Source organism: Paramormyrops kingsleyae, chromosome 15 (genome assembly GCF_048594095.1).
Source record: "Paramormyrops kingsleyae isolate MSU_618 chromosome 15, PKINGS_0.4, whole genome shotgun sequence".
NCBI lineage: Eukaryota > Metazoa > Chordata > Actinopteri > Osteoglossiformes > Mormyridae > Paramormyrops > Paramormyrops kingsleyae.
In genome coordinates, this window is record NC_132811.1 from 562,533 (window position 1) to 579,037 (window position 16,505).

Consider the following 16,505-nt stretch of genomic DNA (forward strand, 5'->3'; position numbering starts at 1 on the left):
TCCCAGTTACCACTTGTCACAACTGCAGTGATGGATACCCATCCACTGTTGCCATCTATGCTCAGGAACTACGTGTTAGTTGTCTACATAAAACTGCAAACACAGCTGTCTATCCCCACGTTTCTGCATCAAGCTGTCCAGCGTGACTTTTCATTGATGGCTAATAAACCTTTCCCCCCAGGCTACCAATGCTGGCCCCAAGATATAGTTTTCTTGTGCGAAGTAGACACGTGGTGCATGAGAACATTTCTCTGTAATTACAACGGATACATTCTTTCCTTTGCTCTGACTGCACTATTGCCAACATTACTCTAAACCGAAATGTGTAAACGGATTGTGGCGGCTTTGTTTGGATGCTGATATATAAAGCAATATCAGGCATCGTAAAAGACTGAGGTATACAGAATGTGCACATGTACGGATGTTATTACGTGTCCCAGGCAGAAGATGTGTGCAAAGTTTATGTGTAAGAAACACGACTGTATGCAATGTCCGTTAAAAGTCCAAACATTTATTACATTACAACTAATGGTCCCCAGTTAATCATTTAACTATATCAGCTTCTTGACACATTTTAATTGAATTCTTGGCAAGGCACAGATATGACGTCTAAGAAGAAAAGAAAGTAGCTGAAATTATGACAGCTTCCCGGTGGCCCTAATTAATCAGAGCTCATCTCTCATTTACGCATTTTTAAAAATTAATATATGTGTTACTGAGTAATTTCTAAAATTATTGGCCCACAATTGCTTCAAAAGTAAAAATGCATTTCTAGTAAGCCATGTAACGGTCTCTTTTAGAAATTATAATATTACGTATATCACTTGAAGAACATAATTCACATATGGATATTCACGGGATTCAGGTGAAGTCTGTAAAACCAGTTTTTTTGTTTCCAAAAATATATCTACTTAATTGTGAGGAGTGCTACGTCTATACATACGATTTTGCAGCAGCTAAATTATTCAGTTATTGTATACATGTAGATAGCCTATTTTGCTACCTAATCATTAACCTAAATCCTGATATACATAACGAGACAAGTAGATTTTTTTTTATAATTATACATTAAATCCAGGCAAAGAATACCGTAAATAAATAAATGCCATTGACTTTCTAAAAGAAAGATGGTATTCATGAATCATATCATAACTTGTATTGAGAACCATACCTTCACTATTTTGTTCAAACGGCCTCGCTAACCTTACGGATATGAATTCAATCAAAACAGTATGTCAAATCCCAATACATGTAAAGCTAAAGGCGTGAAAATAGGTATGAGCATTTACGGACTAGTCTATTACAGACGGAATTAAAATATCTAGATAAATTATTACGTGTTTTATACGGCAAACGAATAATAATTAATGTTGAGACCAAGATTTTTTCTATTAAGTCTACTAAGTCTCAGCTAACAATTAAAATGACGTCCGCTTTTTCAAAAATTTCCTTAAACGTTGCAGACATTAATTTGATTTACATAGAGTTTATTAAAATGTCTCTTACATGCGGCGTTTCAGTCACCAGCTCCACTCAAGCACGTCAAGCTACGGCCTCGTTTTTACGGTTATCCATTTTATAACCCTAACCCTAAAGGCATGTCAAACGGGGCAGGGGTCACACAGCCCCTGCCTACATGATTCAGACGACAGACGTTCAGACTTCAAACTCCGACGCATGCCGCCTCGGTGGGAAATGACGGCTCTCTGCTCCCATAACCAGGAAATGCAAGACGGCGTGCAGCTCGCCAGCCGACAGACGCGCAGCCCACGTGCGGTGAAAAGAAGCCGGCGCGCGCGTTCCGCGCGCTTTAGGTCCGCGTGCGCAGCAGCGAAGCAAAGCGGCTCCTTCATTGATCAAACATTTTCAATGAAACTGCTACACTCTAATACACTAAATATGCCAGAACTGCTGTTTTTCTATAAATACTATGTATATGCCTAATAGAATTAAAATATATACGCGTGAAGAGGTATAAATATTAATTCATAAATGTGTGTTATGAAACAGGCAGTTTGGCAAATGCATTGTAGTTATCCACAGCTCACGTCATAACTGGGAGATGCTATCAAGGTGGGGCGGAGCTTCATCCGTCTTTATCAGCAAGTACTTACATTTTCTATACTGAACTGAAACAGATTGCAAATGTATATATTTTTCCAGAAATTACTGGAGAGGAGATTATTGTGAATGGACCTCCGCTACCCTGCATAGGATAAGCAGGTACAAAACAATCTAAGTATATGATAACAGTAATTTAATGCAACGATTGTGCTATATAAAAAAAAAACTACCGTTTGACAAAAATAATGATGAGACATACAGCATTACGAAGCTGATGTAGATTCAAAGTCAAAGCAAACCAAAGGTGTTTGATGGCTAACTCGTTTGTCGAGAGTGTGCGCTTGGAACCGCATGACACTGTACTCATGCACATTCACATTCCATCTGGCTCACCGTCCAGCTCCCACCCCCCGCGTTTGTGCCCCCCCCCGCTCCGCAATTCACCGTGGGGCCCCCAAAGCCCAAACTTGATATTTGATTCCAGTCCAGCCCTGAGAGCATTCACAAATCATCATCGAACATGATTACACTCAGGCCACAATCTGCTTATCTAGTAATTGATGCTTGTTCATTGCTGATTATGAAGGACAGGGGCATCTTCCCCGGATGAACAAGGGCAACACAGATTCACCAAACCTCACGTGTTTATTTTGTTCTGTGTTTGAGGGTGGGAATCCCCAAACCTGGAGGGGGGGTTTCCACAACGCTGTCCACGGGACCCAGTCCTGTAACAACTATTTACATACGATCATCTCAGCTTGTGGGTGACTGAAGTAGAACAAATATCTGGTAATGCAAAATATGTGGAGAATCAAATATTGTATCTTAGCAGCACACATATGGTGTCCCAGGAAGGTAATAAACCTAAGATGTGAAGATCGTGACCATAAAGAGCGTAAACAACCAGGTTTAGAAGGCAAAAATATTATTTAATAAATTGGCAATAGCATATATATTACAGCAAAGATTAAGGCATAACATGTTTTCGGTTGAGTAGAATCATTGATATAATTTTACACATATGATAAATATTTTCATCAACATCTTTTCCATTCAGCGTGGAGATTTCTAGCAACAGTTACAGTTATTTTGGTGGATATAGAGCAAAGGGAGATTTCTCATTCATTTTTTCCTGAAAAAAAGACAAAATAGAGTAATATTCTTTGTGTTTCAACAACATAAACATTATACTGGCATTAAAGCATTTGTTTTTCATCGTGCTGGAAGAAGAATTATTCATTCATTCAATTATTTGGTTTATACTGGATCTTTTCCTGCACAAAGCATTAATTTTTGATTCGATGACATTTGTCACAAGGTGGTGATGAATGTGGCTTCGATAAAAACAGCTTTGTTGGTACTCATGCATTTAGCTTCTTGAGACGGATACTAGTGTAAGGTGCACTGTGCATCTATTTCCTTCAGTTAGCTGGATCTTCGTGCAAGATGAACGCGTTTGTCCAAGTGACAAAACAACTGAAGATTCCTAGATAACAAGAAAATGGACAAAAGTGAAAGTGAACAGCCAATAAAAACACAGCTTCCTTACCATGGGCAAATCTTCAAGTGTCTCAAACTTGGGCTTCCTGGAATTTACTGCTTTTGCGATTCCTATAGTCACTACCAGAGTTAAAGTGATAAAGAAGATACAGAGTATGGCTACCAGTCCTGGGTTTGCAGCCACGACATCAGCTGAGCCTGCAAGACATGATCCATTTCAATGATGACTTCATGTCCAGCTTATATTTCCATGATCAACTGTTATTTTAGTGAATTCAGGACAATTCATGCATTGTAGTATTTAGAATAGATGATGCAAACCAATATCTAACTGTGGGACCTGAAACAGCTTCAGCTCTCAAATAAATCTCCTCCTAAAGAAAGGAATTGCAATTGCATTCAGTTTTAAAAACTGGCAGAATTTTAATGTGAACATACCAGTATTTACTGTGACATTCCCACTAGTTGCATTAAAAACTGACACAGCAGTGAGGGTTGTGAATGAGGTCATATGATCAGGCTTTGCTGTGACAGAGGAATTATCGGTGATGTTGAGCGCAAGACCCGTGGTGTTCAGGGTGAAGGTGCTCGAGATCCAATGACCAGACTGTGTCGGGGTCCTCACAGCTGTGCTGAGCTCTGTGCTCCTGGTCATTGTGTCTGACGACACTGTGTGATTGACTGCATAGTTACTGTCTGGGGAAGTGACATTGACTGGTGTTATGCTGGAAGTTAGGGCATCAACAACGACTCCTGCAAATGAGATACAGCAAAGGAAGGCGAGAGTAAGCAAGATATTACAGCGTTTAAGTGAAAGCACAGGTTAGGGAAAAGTGTGTGGCCCCAGAGCTACTGTAGGCTTTACTATCATGAGTAAAAAGTGAGCTAGTGCAGCTGATGTAGTTATTAGGCAGACAGTTGGCTATGATGGCAGTGTAACAGCTTAGTAAAGTTCAGCATTGGCCTGTATGTTTGCGTATGATATCGTGTGATTCAGGAGCAACTAAGACTACTGCAGCTACGAGGCACAGCAGTGACAAAGCAAGTATTCTTGTAGAGATGTATTGGTAGCAGCAATACCACGCAGGAGGTGAATGCACTCATGAATGTTTTGAATGCAGTTCAATATGGCGGCCCGCCTGCCACGCAGGAGCGGGGAATTGACATAAGGAGGGGTGTGATTTGCTTTGGTGCGTATTCTCCTTCCACAGAAGGCTGCCTGGGCTGGCTTTCCTTGCAGGGTTAATTTATTTTTGTATGCTGTCATATGCAGACATTATAAGGCGAAAATGACCTATTCTTTCAAATATGGTTTCAATTGATGCAGCATTCTACTTGCACGGTGAAATCAGTATAATTAACACAATAGTCAACTCTTTAACACACGATGCTGTGTAACAATGTACTTTTTCCCACCTGTAGTTACATTATAGATGCATTCCAGTGCGTAATAATAGCTTCCATATGACATATCTGTTTCTTAAAAGTAAAAGTGGCAAATTATGCTTTTCCTACGAGACGAGATGCTGCTCAGTGCAGAACCCGCACTGGTTTTTAACTAAATGAAACGGCAAAGATAAAAAAAAAACTGAGTCCTTCCTTACCTCTCAGGACAACAAAGCCACAGTGGACACAGAGAAACAGCGCTGTGTATGTCAGCCTGGCCATGGTGCTTCTGGCTGATTTTCCCAGAGTAGATAACCTGAATAAATACTCTCAGAACGGCTCACATCCTTGAACGCAGGATATAGCCAAATGAGTAAGAGTGGGTGTGTCCCTGCTCCAAACATGCCCAATGAGTGCTTTTCCTTGTTTAGGATATAGCCAAATGAGTAAAAGTGGGCGTGTCCCTGCTCCAAACATGCCCAATGAGTGCTTTTCCCTGTTTAGGATATAGCCAATTGAGTAAAAGTGGGCGTGTCCCTGCGCCAAACATGCCCAATGAGTGCTTTTCCCTGTTTAGGATATAGCCAATTGAGTAAAAGTGGGCGTATCCCTGCGCCAAACATGCCCAATGAGTGCTTTTCCCTGTTTAGGATATAGCCAATTGAGTAAAAGTGGGCGTGTCCCTGCGCCAAACATGCCCAATGAGTGCTTTTCCCTGTTTGCCCCAGTCTGTTTACTCATGCATTGGTACCATGGTCCTCCTAAGTGACATGCTGTGCCATCAGAATGAGCTTTCGTACTTGATACTATTTTAAAACTAAATGGTTTCAGCCATTGGAACATAAACACATTATACACTATTGAATGACAATTTGCCATGGATTTACATTTTAGGGTGTGAACTTACAGTGTGATACAATAGATGATGACTATATGTTTTTCCACCTAGTACATTTATTTTTGGTTGGGGTGGTAGGGTGCTTTAGCAGGTAGCAGTCGCACCTTCAGGGTTGGGGGTTCGAGTCCTGCCTCTATTCCCTGTGGGCTCAGTCAGACACATTTGCCTTTTGGTTATCTGTGATTGGTTATCTGTGCATGCTGAAGAGCTTGACTTGCATGTTTTTTAATACGCTTTACTGAGTTACGACACAATACGAGTCTGCTTCCGAGCTGAGCATAGGTTGTGTGCCATCTTGTCGTCTTAATTGATCTACATTTTTTTACACATTGAAATTAATGGCATTTATGTCTCTGACTAAGATTCCACCGGTGTACTCAGCAACACACTTATAGTTCTTGCTGTTCTTGCTTATACCATAATAGTGGTATTTAGTCTGTCTGTCTCTCTGGCCGTCCAGGTGATTTGAGATTATAGAAATAGTTAAATCCTAGAATGGACGAGATCTCACCCTCTCATAAGTATTGTATCCAAAAGTTTTCCCGTGTCCCCTGGGGGCCCCAGGCTGGCCTGGCTGGGGGGGTCCAGCAGGCCAATCAGGAGTCCTGTACATCAGGTTCCTCTTCTACACGCAATTAATTTCTCCTTCTCAATATGGAAAGACAAGGAAATGAGGGTGGGATTCTGTATCTCCTAAGGAAATATTTCCCGATCCGGTCCTAGGGGCCCACATACAGTCCTGCTCTAAGGCCTAAGGTTACAAAAATAAATTAGCTGCTGCTGACATGGAGGTCTGCAGAGTAATACCACTGCAAATCACCTCTCCATGTCTCTGTAGCACCAAAAATGGCTCTCGCGCCATTTCTCTCTCCTGTCTTCATTGGACATCATGGCTTATCCTGCAAGTTAAACAGGACAGTATATTTCTTGCTACTGTATACTTTTAGAGTGCCATTTATTTACTTGGCAGATGCATCTCTCAAACGTAATGTACAATTGATGCAAATAGGAAGCCCGGCGCGCGGCCTCTGGCGGAGGTCCGGCACTCGGTTAGGAAGCCCGGCGCGCGGCCTCTGGCGGAGGTCCGGCACTCGGTTAGGAAGCCCGGCGCGCGGCCTCTGGCGGAGATCCGGCACTCGGTTAGGAAGCCCGGCGCGCGGCCTCTGGCGGAGGTCCGGCACTCGGTTAGGAAGCCCGGCGCGCGGCCTCTGGCGGAGATCCGCCTCTCGGTTAGGAAGCCCGGCGCGCGGCCTCTGGCGGAGGTCCGGCACTCGGTTAGGAAGCCCGGCGCGCGGCCTCTGCCGGAGGTCCGGCACTCGGTTAGGAAGCCCGGCGCGCGGCCTCTGCCGGAGGTCCGGCACTCGGTTAGGAAGCCCGGCGCGCGGCCTCTGGCGGAGATCCGCCTCTCGGTTAGGAAGCCCGGCGCGCGGCCTCTGGCGGAGGTCCGGCACTCGGTTAGGAAGCCCGGCGCGCGGCCTCTGGCGGAGGTCCGGCACTCGGTTAGGAAGCCCGGCGCGCGGCCTCTGGCGGAGGTCCGGCACTCGGTTAGGAAGCCCGGCGCGCGGCCTCTGGCGGAGATCCACCTCTCGGTTAGGAAGCCCGGCGCGCGGCCTCTGGCGGAGGTCCGGCACTCGGTTAGGAAGCCCGGCGCGCGGCCTCTGGCGGAGATCCGCCTCTCACTTAGGAAGCCCCTTATTACTGCCAGCCATTTGCAGCAGTGTGACTTTGGTTCTTAGTTGAGGGTTTGGATCACTTCAACTCTGACAAAGTGCTTTTTGTGAAATGTAACATCTTCAGTTACACTCATGATATCTATTACATAGTCCATCCATCCATCCGTCCATTTTGTGAAACCGCTTATCCTATGCAGGGTTCTGGGGAGTCTGGAGCTCATCCCGGTAGGCTACGGGCACAAATCGGGGAACAACCCATGATGGGGCGCCAAACCCATCCCAGGGCACACTCACACAGACCATTCACACCTATTACATTGTCATCTAGATATATATATACAATGTACATACTAGTGATCAGCATCCTTGCATGTAATTTTCCAGCTGAAAATAAAAAATTATATAATGAACGGAGAGCAGCAGAGTGACTCAGCAGGTAAGAGCGACACCTTTGGAGTGTTTGCTTTTACCCCAAAAGGTCTGTGAGACCCACACAAGGGAAGAAGATGCAAAGTGCACACCAAGGAGCAGGAGGTGTGACCAAAGTGGACTAAGAACCCAAAGGAAATAAAGCTCTGACTGCACACAAACACTCGTCCGTATAAATCAGGAACTATGAGATGAAAATGAAAGTGTCTGAAATAAAGCAAAAACTGCTGTCCTGTAAGCGTCTGAACTAGGGGTGTAACGATATTACAAACCGAACCGAAATATCGCGATACACGAACCACGATACGTATCGCGAAACTCTCGTGGCGTACCGCGGTACTCTCACGCCCCCTGCTGCCCATTGTTGAGGTTGACGTCACTTGTCTCTAACTAATTTAACCAATTTAAACACATCTTTATTTTATCACATTTGATTAAATTGTATTAGTAATGATGAGCTTTTGTTCTAAATTTTGTTCTAAATATTATATTCTAAAGTTAGTATTAGAATTGTTTTTTTCTGACTAGTCTATATTGGAGGTATTTATTTAATTTTTGTTGTTTACTCAGGTATCCTGACTGTACTAAAAATGTGATGGCAAAGTTAATAAAGAAAAAGTTTAGTTGTTCTTGTTATTAAGTGAATCTATTGTTCCTTAGCATTGCTGTTAAGATGACATCAACCCTAACCCACAGCAAACAGAAACCGAACCGAACCGAACCGAACCGAGGCTCCAAAACCGTGAACCGAACCGAACCGAGGCTCCAAAACCGTGAACCGAACCGAATCGTGCCTTTGGTGTATCGTTACACCCCTAGTCTGAACACAAACCCCTTCCTTCTTACATATCCATCCATTCATCCACATTCATAACCATGTAATGGCTAAGGAGAGAGAGCCGGGGCAGATCCCAAACAAGCAGAGAGAGAGAGGGTTTGGATCACTTCAACTCTGACAAAGTGCTTTTTGTGAAATGTAGAGAGAGAGAGAGAGAGAGAGAGAGAGAGAGAGAGAGAGAGAGAGAGAGAGAGAGAGAGAGAGAGAGAGAGAGAGAGAGAATCCCAAACAAGCAGAGAGAGCCGGCCACAGCCACAGAGCCTCCAAAAACAACATCAACAAATCCATAAAGAATTCAGCAACTGTATTACAAAATCTTTTCAAAAGTATTCATATTTTTGAGAAATCACTTGAATAATGTTCATGTCATTAAAAAAAAATTTAACTGCCATTGCATTCCAAAACCACATGATCTTGTCCTGCAAACGTAAAAACATCAGACAAGATAATAGATATGTACATCTGTCAGAAAGTCTTACATCACGGCAGTAGTGCATTTCCCACAATGTTCATATGCACACTCCTTTCAGAGGTACGTATGCCCAAGTATTTAATGTCTAAAGGTTGGTATATAGTCATGTGATGAGTAGTGGCGGATTAAAATTTTAAAAAAAATTGCTCAGACATAGGAAAATAGTAGTTAAATGCAATTCATACATTTTTTTCTAAAACTGTTTGAAATTGATAACTTTGACGACTCCTTAAAAGACTGCAGCTGACATCCCAGTAGGGGTCTGAAGCACTGAAATCCCATATCAAAGATAGCTTCTGTCCACTTTCTTGGCAGCTCCAGTACAAGCAGCTGGCTTCGCACCCTGAGAAAGAAACACACAGCATTTAACAGCTTTAGGTCAAGACAAGGGAATCACTCATAGCAGCAGCTCATTAACACACAGTGAGTACTGAGTGAGTACTGAGTGAGTATTGAATCAAACAAAGACGTACCCTAAAAAAACCACGTTCATACAATTACTCCCATTTAACAGAGTGAATTACAGGGCAGCCATTACAGCTTCCACTTCCCCAACCGCCCAATGCAGCACCTCACCTTGTACAAACTGCAGACCAGCATGAAAAGAGACGAGGTTGCCTTTTGCTCCAGGTCATCAGTGTGTTCCTGCAAAGAGATGCACTGTCTTTCTGCACTGGACAATATCCATCAGAGGCACACTGGAAATCTAAACCAGGGGTCGGATCACCACCCAAACCCCCCCCCCCCCCCCCCCGTCACTCTTTGGAAGCTCAGCCTAGCAGTACTTCTACACAAGCAGGCTCCCTTTTCCCCTGCTTTGGATAAATGAACAGATATAATGCGGTGGATGTGCCTCTCACCCCGTTGATGGTCACCCAGGGCACGTATTGGTGGGGCGGGTTGAGCGCCTGCGTCATCAGTGCATTCGCATGCATCAGCTGGTTTCCCAGGTCTCCCTTGACACAGGTCATGACAGTGTTCCAGTCCACTTTTGACTCATAAAGTTGAAAACACTGGGGGAACAGAGTCAGAATGTCAGGCAAGACCTCCACTGCATGCAGTGCCGCTCAACGGAGCCTAAATACCCACCACTCGCTACCACCACAGCATAAAACCAGCAAAACACGTCCGTGCCAATAGTCAGCTTCCAAGTACAAGCAGCCGAGACCTTCTCCTTAAATTAGGGGGGTATTATAGTTTATGAGCAGATAAATGTCAAATTTTGATACATACGACTTGGGCAGACTTGATAACATCTTCAGACGATTCCATGCAGTAGATTATTGGAAAGGAAAACTGGGTTAAATTCATAATGCAGGCCTGTGGGAGACAGGAGGCAGAACTGCAATGAAACAGATACATTTTGATATGTTGGGGGAAAAGAAAGAGAAACGCTGTGTGCACACCTCAATCATGTTTCCCAGACACTCGTCTTCACCGTGTTGACAAGTGAACGTATAGGGTGGCTTCTGACCCGATTCCTAGGACAAGCAGGGACAGCGTGAGCAGGAGCGAGACGTCAGAGTTACACGCCAATGCGCCACCTTACGGTTTACCGTGCCGTGCGCTCCTTACCTGTGCATTGCCAAAAGGCACCAGACTGACTGCCATGATGTCATGGAGCATCAGCAAAGTGGGATACAACTGCAACACCAGGAACTGCCGGCAGCCGGGACACAAGCTCTCGTAGTACAGAGCCACCTCCACTGGAGAGTCAGTTTGGTTCAGCCCGTCAGCCTTCTGCTCAAAGCAGTGCTTCTGTACCTGCGCCAATAGGGAGTCACAGATTTGGAGACCCTCCCAGGCAGCACAGACAAATAGGCAAGACTACACCCTGCACAGGACACCAGTGCATCACACTATGGGAAATGCAGAGGCAACAGTGAGCCCAACTACAGGAGGGAAGCAGGGCCTCTGTGGGAAAGCCACACAACACAGTGAGACCGAGTGCACAGACAGACATACAGACAGACCGACCGATCAGGGGTGTTACTGGGGACGTAAACCCTGCAGCCCTGGCTACTGAGTCACCGCGCGGCTTCCCAGTATTGCTTATTACAGTTAAAGGGTCAAGATCACGAGATCAGAATTGGTGCTCAGGTCGTGCCTTACTGCATCCCACACAGCACATGCGCTAAAAAGCACCGAATTAAAATCTAAGTAACAAAAGGACATATCGTCATAAATCCTTGTGTAAGGACCATCGGGGAGGCGATTCTCGTTTTAACCCTCCGCTTTCATAGCCAGTTCGTAGGCAGTTTACGCTTTTAAGTTGTTAAGCTTAAATGTACGTTATTACCAAACACCGTTTGACATCGTTTAAGTAAAAATGTATCGTTAGTTTCTTTATGAATCAGTGCAGGAACCTACGAAAAAAGGAATAAGATTTTAACCTAACTTCCTTTATACAGTGACAGCTTAACAAACTTAATGACATCGTGTGACATTATTATGCCTAACCCTTTCTGGGTTATTTGTAATAAAAACGTAAAAAAACAGTTGTCGGTACTTTTCGTATAGTGGTATTAAAACACAACAAAAGTAACTACATTTCGGAATGGCACTTAATAAATGCTGGTTCGCCCGTTTTCGTTTTTATATTTGCTGAAAATTCCCAAGCGCACGGCAAGCCAGGTCACTTTCGGTTTTAACTGGGTGATTAAGACTAACCAGGCTTCCGACACCACTAACGGGACGATAAAAAGCGAACGTACCCCGCATTTCTCCGCGGAGCGGCACCACTGCGCCGGGGGGTACAGACAAGGCGAGCTGGGTCTGCACTCGCTGCTCTCCAACACGAAGTAGAAGCCGAGGAGGAAAAGCCCCAGAGAGACATTCATCTTTCTCGGTGACCTTGCGAGAAGTAATTGAGAGGTGTTAGTGCCTGGTACTTATATGTTACAGAAACTCCTCCTTCAGCCGCGTTCAGAACACCGGCCCTGCGTGTGTCCCTATTAGTGAATAAGCACCGCCGTCCGATATGACACACTGTATAATTATGGGATCTTCCATATTATGAAGTATGTTTGTTTTGCTGTTTGTGACTGAACCGGTATGGGAGTTACAGTATTTTATTTGTAATGTAACCATACATCATCTAGTAATCTATTTCCTTTCCTCTGTGGTCCATCATACCAATCAGTGACGATCAAATTTATACGTAGCCTAATTCGTATTAAGAAAATTTCATTATATTGTCAAAACAGTAATAGCCAGTAATATGTATCATGTCAAATCAAACATTATTTTTAAATCTTTCTTTATTCGTGTGTCACGGGTTGTTTCGAAAGAAAACTCGGGCCTGCAACAAAGTTTCATTTCCCTCTCAAGACTTAATGACTAGCTGGTTCAGTTTTTTTCTTGTGGTTTTATTAATCTCAGTAACAGGCCCAGACTTATGCCCAACATTTGGTTATAAACAGACCATCCAGTGCACACTTCCCGCTTGAATACACCGACGCATTGATTAAATGCAGTAACGGGTTCTGCCGGATGTCGATGCGGCAGGAAACCCCCGAAGGGCGGGTCGGTCCGGCGCAACAGCACCGATCGTGGCGCGGAAACGCGGGCAGAGGCGCGTATTCACTGCGTCGCTCCCTTAGCAACTGCTGACTACGTGAAGTTTCACCATTTTCATTGGTGTTACTTTGGAAAATGACACAGCGCAAACAAATAATGCAGAACTCTCTATTTGAATGAGAAAATAACAGTGCGATATTGAAAAGTACGCGAAACGGTGATGTGATTTTCACCATGTTCTGTTGATTTTGTTACTTCTTTGCAAATATTAACATTAAAACAAAGAACTAAAAGCAAACTGATTCGACTCTTGTGTTACTTTGTAAAATCGTTTTTAGGAACGACGTGTGTGTTTGTAGAGACTGAATTTTGTTTTCCTTGAGCGGCAGTCGTCCGTATATAATTGGAGAACTGACTACCTGTGAAAGACAACGCTGTGTGTATTTCAGAGCAAACCAGCTTCTGTTCCACTTGTGCATTGTTTGGTTTTATTTAGAATAAGGAAGGAGTCCAGTCACAAGGATGACTGGAATAGTAGCCAAATCAACGTGTTTCTCTGTTGAAAAAACTCGTATTGCAAAGTTATGTTGTTCGGTGGAAAGGGACTAAATTTCCCTCTGTCTGTGCCCGTCATCCCGGTGTTGCTCAAAACAACAACGAGGCAACAGTCTGCACGTTAGAAGACGGATGCAATAGTTCCTTTCAACCAGGGCTGGGGGGGGGGGGGGGGGGTGCGGTGGTCAGTGCCCCCGTGACAACATGCATGCCCCCCGTGGTCTCCCTACATACGAATGCTCCTTGAGTCTGAAATAAATGTAACATTACTACTATTATTTACATGTAGATATGTAGTGCGCTGAGAACAGGCGAAACACACATGTAAGCACATTTTCTTGACGGTGCGCCGGGTCGTCGAGTCGCTTCAGTTGGTGAAAAGTGAAGTTAACGACAGAAAAAATTATCAAGCTTGTGGAAGCAGGACAACCTTAACCAGAAATCAGAGTGAATTACAAATTTGTAAGTGACTGCAGAGCATTGCATAAATAACATCGTTTATCACAATTCTTCTGCTTCTTAATCATGACAATATAGTGTAAGTAGCACTTGGAGGACATTGAGTCAAATGCATCTGCCCCCTTAATAGAACAACTGGCCTTAGTCTGCACTGCATCCCCAGATGAAATGGTCTAGAACTGCAACTGCATTCAACAAAAAGCACAGCACAGTGTGGGTGGTTCAGTCTGCACTGTGTACTGGGGGCATATCAGAAATCAGGTACCGTGACAAACAAGTTATGGGGCATAACTGTAGAAAATGCTGACCAAGGACCTTTATGGGTAATGAACTTTAGCATGTTTTAAACATGCTCCTTTTGTGGCCTTTTACAATAATGTGTGAGCGATTGGTGCATTTGAACTACAGCAGAATGATTCTGATGTGATAACACCCCCCCCCCTTGCTGTCCACAATATTGTATGCTGGTTTATAAAACATCACAAAAGGCAGATACAGGAAGGATCAGCCTGTGGGGGGGGGCAGATGAGAGATGGATCAGCCTGTCGGAGGGCAGATGAGAGATGGATCAGCCTGTCGGGGGCAGATGCAGGGAAGGATCAGCCTGTTGGTGGCAGATGCGGGGAAGGATCAGCCTTCCGGGGGCAGATGCGGGGAAGGATCAGTCTGTCGGGGGCAGATGCAGGAAAGGATCAGCCTATCGGGGGCAGATGCGGGGAAGGATCAGCCTGTCGGGGAGCAGATGAGAGATGGATCAGCCTGTCGGGGGTAGAAGCGTGGAAGGATCAGCCTGTCGGGGGGCAGATGAGAGATGGATCAGCCTGTCGGGGGCAGATGCAGGTAAGGATCAGACTGTCGGGGGCAGATGCAGGAAAGGATCAGCCTGTCGGGGGCAGATGCGGGAAAGGATCAGCCTGTCGGGGGCAGATGCGGGGAAGGATCAGCCTGTCGGGCAGATGCATGGAAGGATCAGCCTGTCGGGGGAGAATTAGCCTGTTGGGGGACAATGAGGGGGAGGATCAGCCTGTCTGGGGGGGGCAGATGTGGGAAGGATCAGCCTGTCAGAGGGCGATGAGGGGAAGGATCAAACTGTCGGGGGGCAGATGCGGGGAAGGATGTCGGGTTGTCTCCATGCTTGGTGCTGTGAAACCAGAGACCGTTCTCGGGCATGTGTTGTGTGTCATTTGTGACGTCTCTCCTGCCTGCCCTGCTGCTGTACCACTGTTCATCCTGCCATCTGAAGCAGCAACAGCACCTGCCTGCCCCTCGCTTTGAGACTCAAATATTAAAATTGGGACAGTGTGAATTGGGACTTTGCCATCTTGCTCATTTGACTTCCTCTGCTGGCCCCTGGGGGATGGGCTCCCCCTTTGAGTCTGGTTCCTCCTAAGGCTTCTTCCTTCTAGGGAGTTTTTCCTTGCCACTGTTGCCTCTGGCTTGCTCATTGGGGGCTTTGGGCGGGGATAATGTAATGTGAAAATGTGATAACAAATGAAGTTGAATTTCCTGATTTTGATGGCCCTCTTCCCCATACTCCAATTACAGTCACATGATTATAAGTGGAGAGGAATTTGATGGTTATGGCTTCAGCCAAAGTTAAAGATTCCCTTAAATTTCCTGGATTTAATGACTGGTTGCTCAAGGTAAAGTTCACATGATCTGTGGTATCTGCTGTTCGTGGTGATGGTGAGGTCTGTTAGACTCTGTCGGACTCTGCCTGCGATTGATAACCACAGTGCGGTTTTAATGAGCTGCTCCTTTGCTCTTGGGGGCCTGTGATCACAATCGAGCCAGTGATTTTCAGTATTTACCTACAAGTGCATTATGAATCCATCCATCCATGTGTCCTGTGACTGCTTGACATCACAGGCTCCTGGGTTTGGATAAAGGGACCTGATTGAATTCCATTGAGGGCGGGGTCTGCAGAAGGGGCATTTCCTTTGAAAATAAACATTTTACTTTGTGACTTGTGTGATTTTAACTACATCCTCACATGATGCATACTAAGGTCCTAGGGATATTTAAGGTAAAGTATGAAGTAATATTAGTATACACAGTATACACAGACTCTAGTGGACACAGGGGCACAGTCTATGGGAGAAAAGTTAGGATGATTCCTGAGTGACAGGGACCCCAAGCAAACCTGGGCTGGGGCCCAAAACTTAAAAAGAATCCATCTAATTCATCTAATTAATAATTTGCTTAGTGAGACCCAAAGAGATTTCCTTACTGTTTTTAAATCTTGACCAAGGGAACTGTGCAAGAATGTATTTGTTCTTATGTACCTGTGCACGTCAGATAGTTTCAGTTCAACCAGGTGCTTTTCCCAAAGAGCACAGCACAGTCGGGTCTCTCTGCACAGTCGGGTCTCTCTGCACAGTCGGGTCTCTCTGCACAGTCGGGTCTCTCTGCACAGTCGGGTCTCTCTGCACAGTCGGGTCACAAGTACCTAATGTGACCATCAAGGTGCACATCTTCAGTTGCTGAAAATAATTTATAGTCTAGTAAACAAAAACTCAGACTTCCACTGACTGGTTTACTGAAAGCAAGAAGCACATACAACAAAAACACAATTTTTGGATCTTTCCCCATAAAACCCACGACATTTTTACACACTGCTCAGACCACAAGAGGGTGCTGTTTACTGTAAGCCAGGCTACTACTACAGGAAAGATTCCAGATAACACAAAAGACAATGTCAAAGAACAACTA

The 16,505-nt window shown here is 44.7% G+C and overlaps 2 protein-coding genes and 1 long non-coding RNA gene across 3 annotated transcripts in view; all 3 read right to left on the reverse strand.

Annotated features, from left to right (window-relative positions):
- The window catches only part of LOC111860262 (3',5'-cyclic-AMP phosphodiesterase 4D), a 73,564-nt gene extending 71,879 nt beyond the window's left edge, over positions 1–1,685 (reverse strand). Inside the window, exon 1 of the mRNA XM_023843770.1 lies at positions 1,507–1,685. The gene's annotated coding sequence lies outside the window, so the exon portion shown is untranslated. The remainder of the gene's footprint in view (positions 1–1,506) is intronic.
- A 1,346-nt stretch (positions 1,686–3,031) lies between these two features.
- LOC140578545 (uncharacterized) lies at positions 3,032–5,505 on the reverse strand. The gene is made up of 4 exons (XR_011982805.1): positions 5,169–5,505; positions 4,003–4,317; positions 3,614–3,762; positions 3,032–3,196 (listed from the first exon to the last, which is right to left on the reverse strand). It is a non-coding gene; the product is annotated as an uncharacterized lncRNA (long non-coding RNA).
- Positions 5,506–9,077: 3,572 nt separating this feature from the next.
- LOC111860162 (IFI30 lysosomal thiol reductase) lies at positions 9,078–12,137 on the reverse strand. The gene is made up of 7 exons (XM_023843579.2): positions 11,975–12,137; positions 10,836–11,024; positions 10,667–10,741; positions 10,494–10,580; positions 10,121–10,273; positions 9,837–9,905; positions 9,078–9,603 (listed from the first exon to the last, which is right to left on the reverse strand). Exons 1-7 carry the CDS (start codon positions 12,098–12,100, stop codon positions 9,544–9,546), a joined length of 759 nt encoding a protein of 252 aa, XP_023699347.1. The 5' UTR covers positions 12,101–12,137; the 3' UTR covers positions 9,078–9,543.
- Positions 12,138–16,505: the final 4,368 nt, after the last annotated feature.

What these genes read in the sequence shown, in the direction of transcription:
- LOC111860162 (XM_023843579.2), bottom strand. Translation starts at nt 12,100, where the DNA reads ATGAATGTCTCTCTGGGGCTTTTCCTCCTCGGCTTCTACTTCGTGTTG. An exon ending in GCTCCGCGGAGAAATGCGGG is followed by an intron (nt 11,025 to 11,974) that starts GTACGTTCGCTT and finishes CTATTGGCGCAG; the next exon opens with GTACAGAAGCACTGCTTTGA. An exon ending in TGGTCTGCAGTTTGTACAAG is followed by an intron (nt 9,604 to 9,836) that starts GTGAGGTGCTGC and finishes TTTCTTTCTCAG; the next exon opens with GGTGCGAAGCCAGCTGCTTG.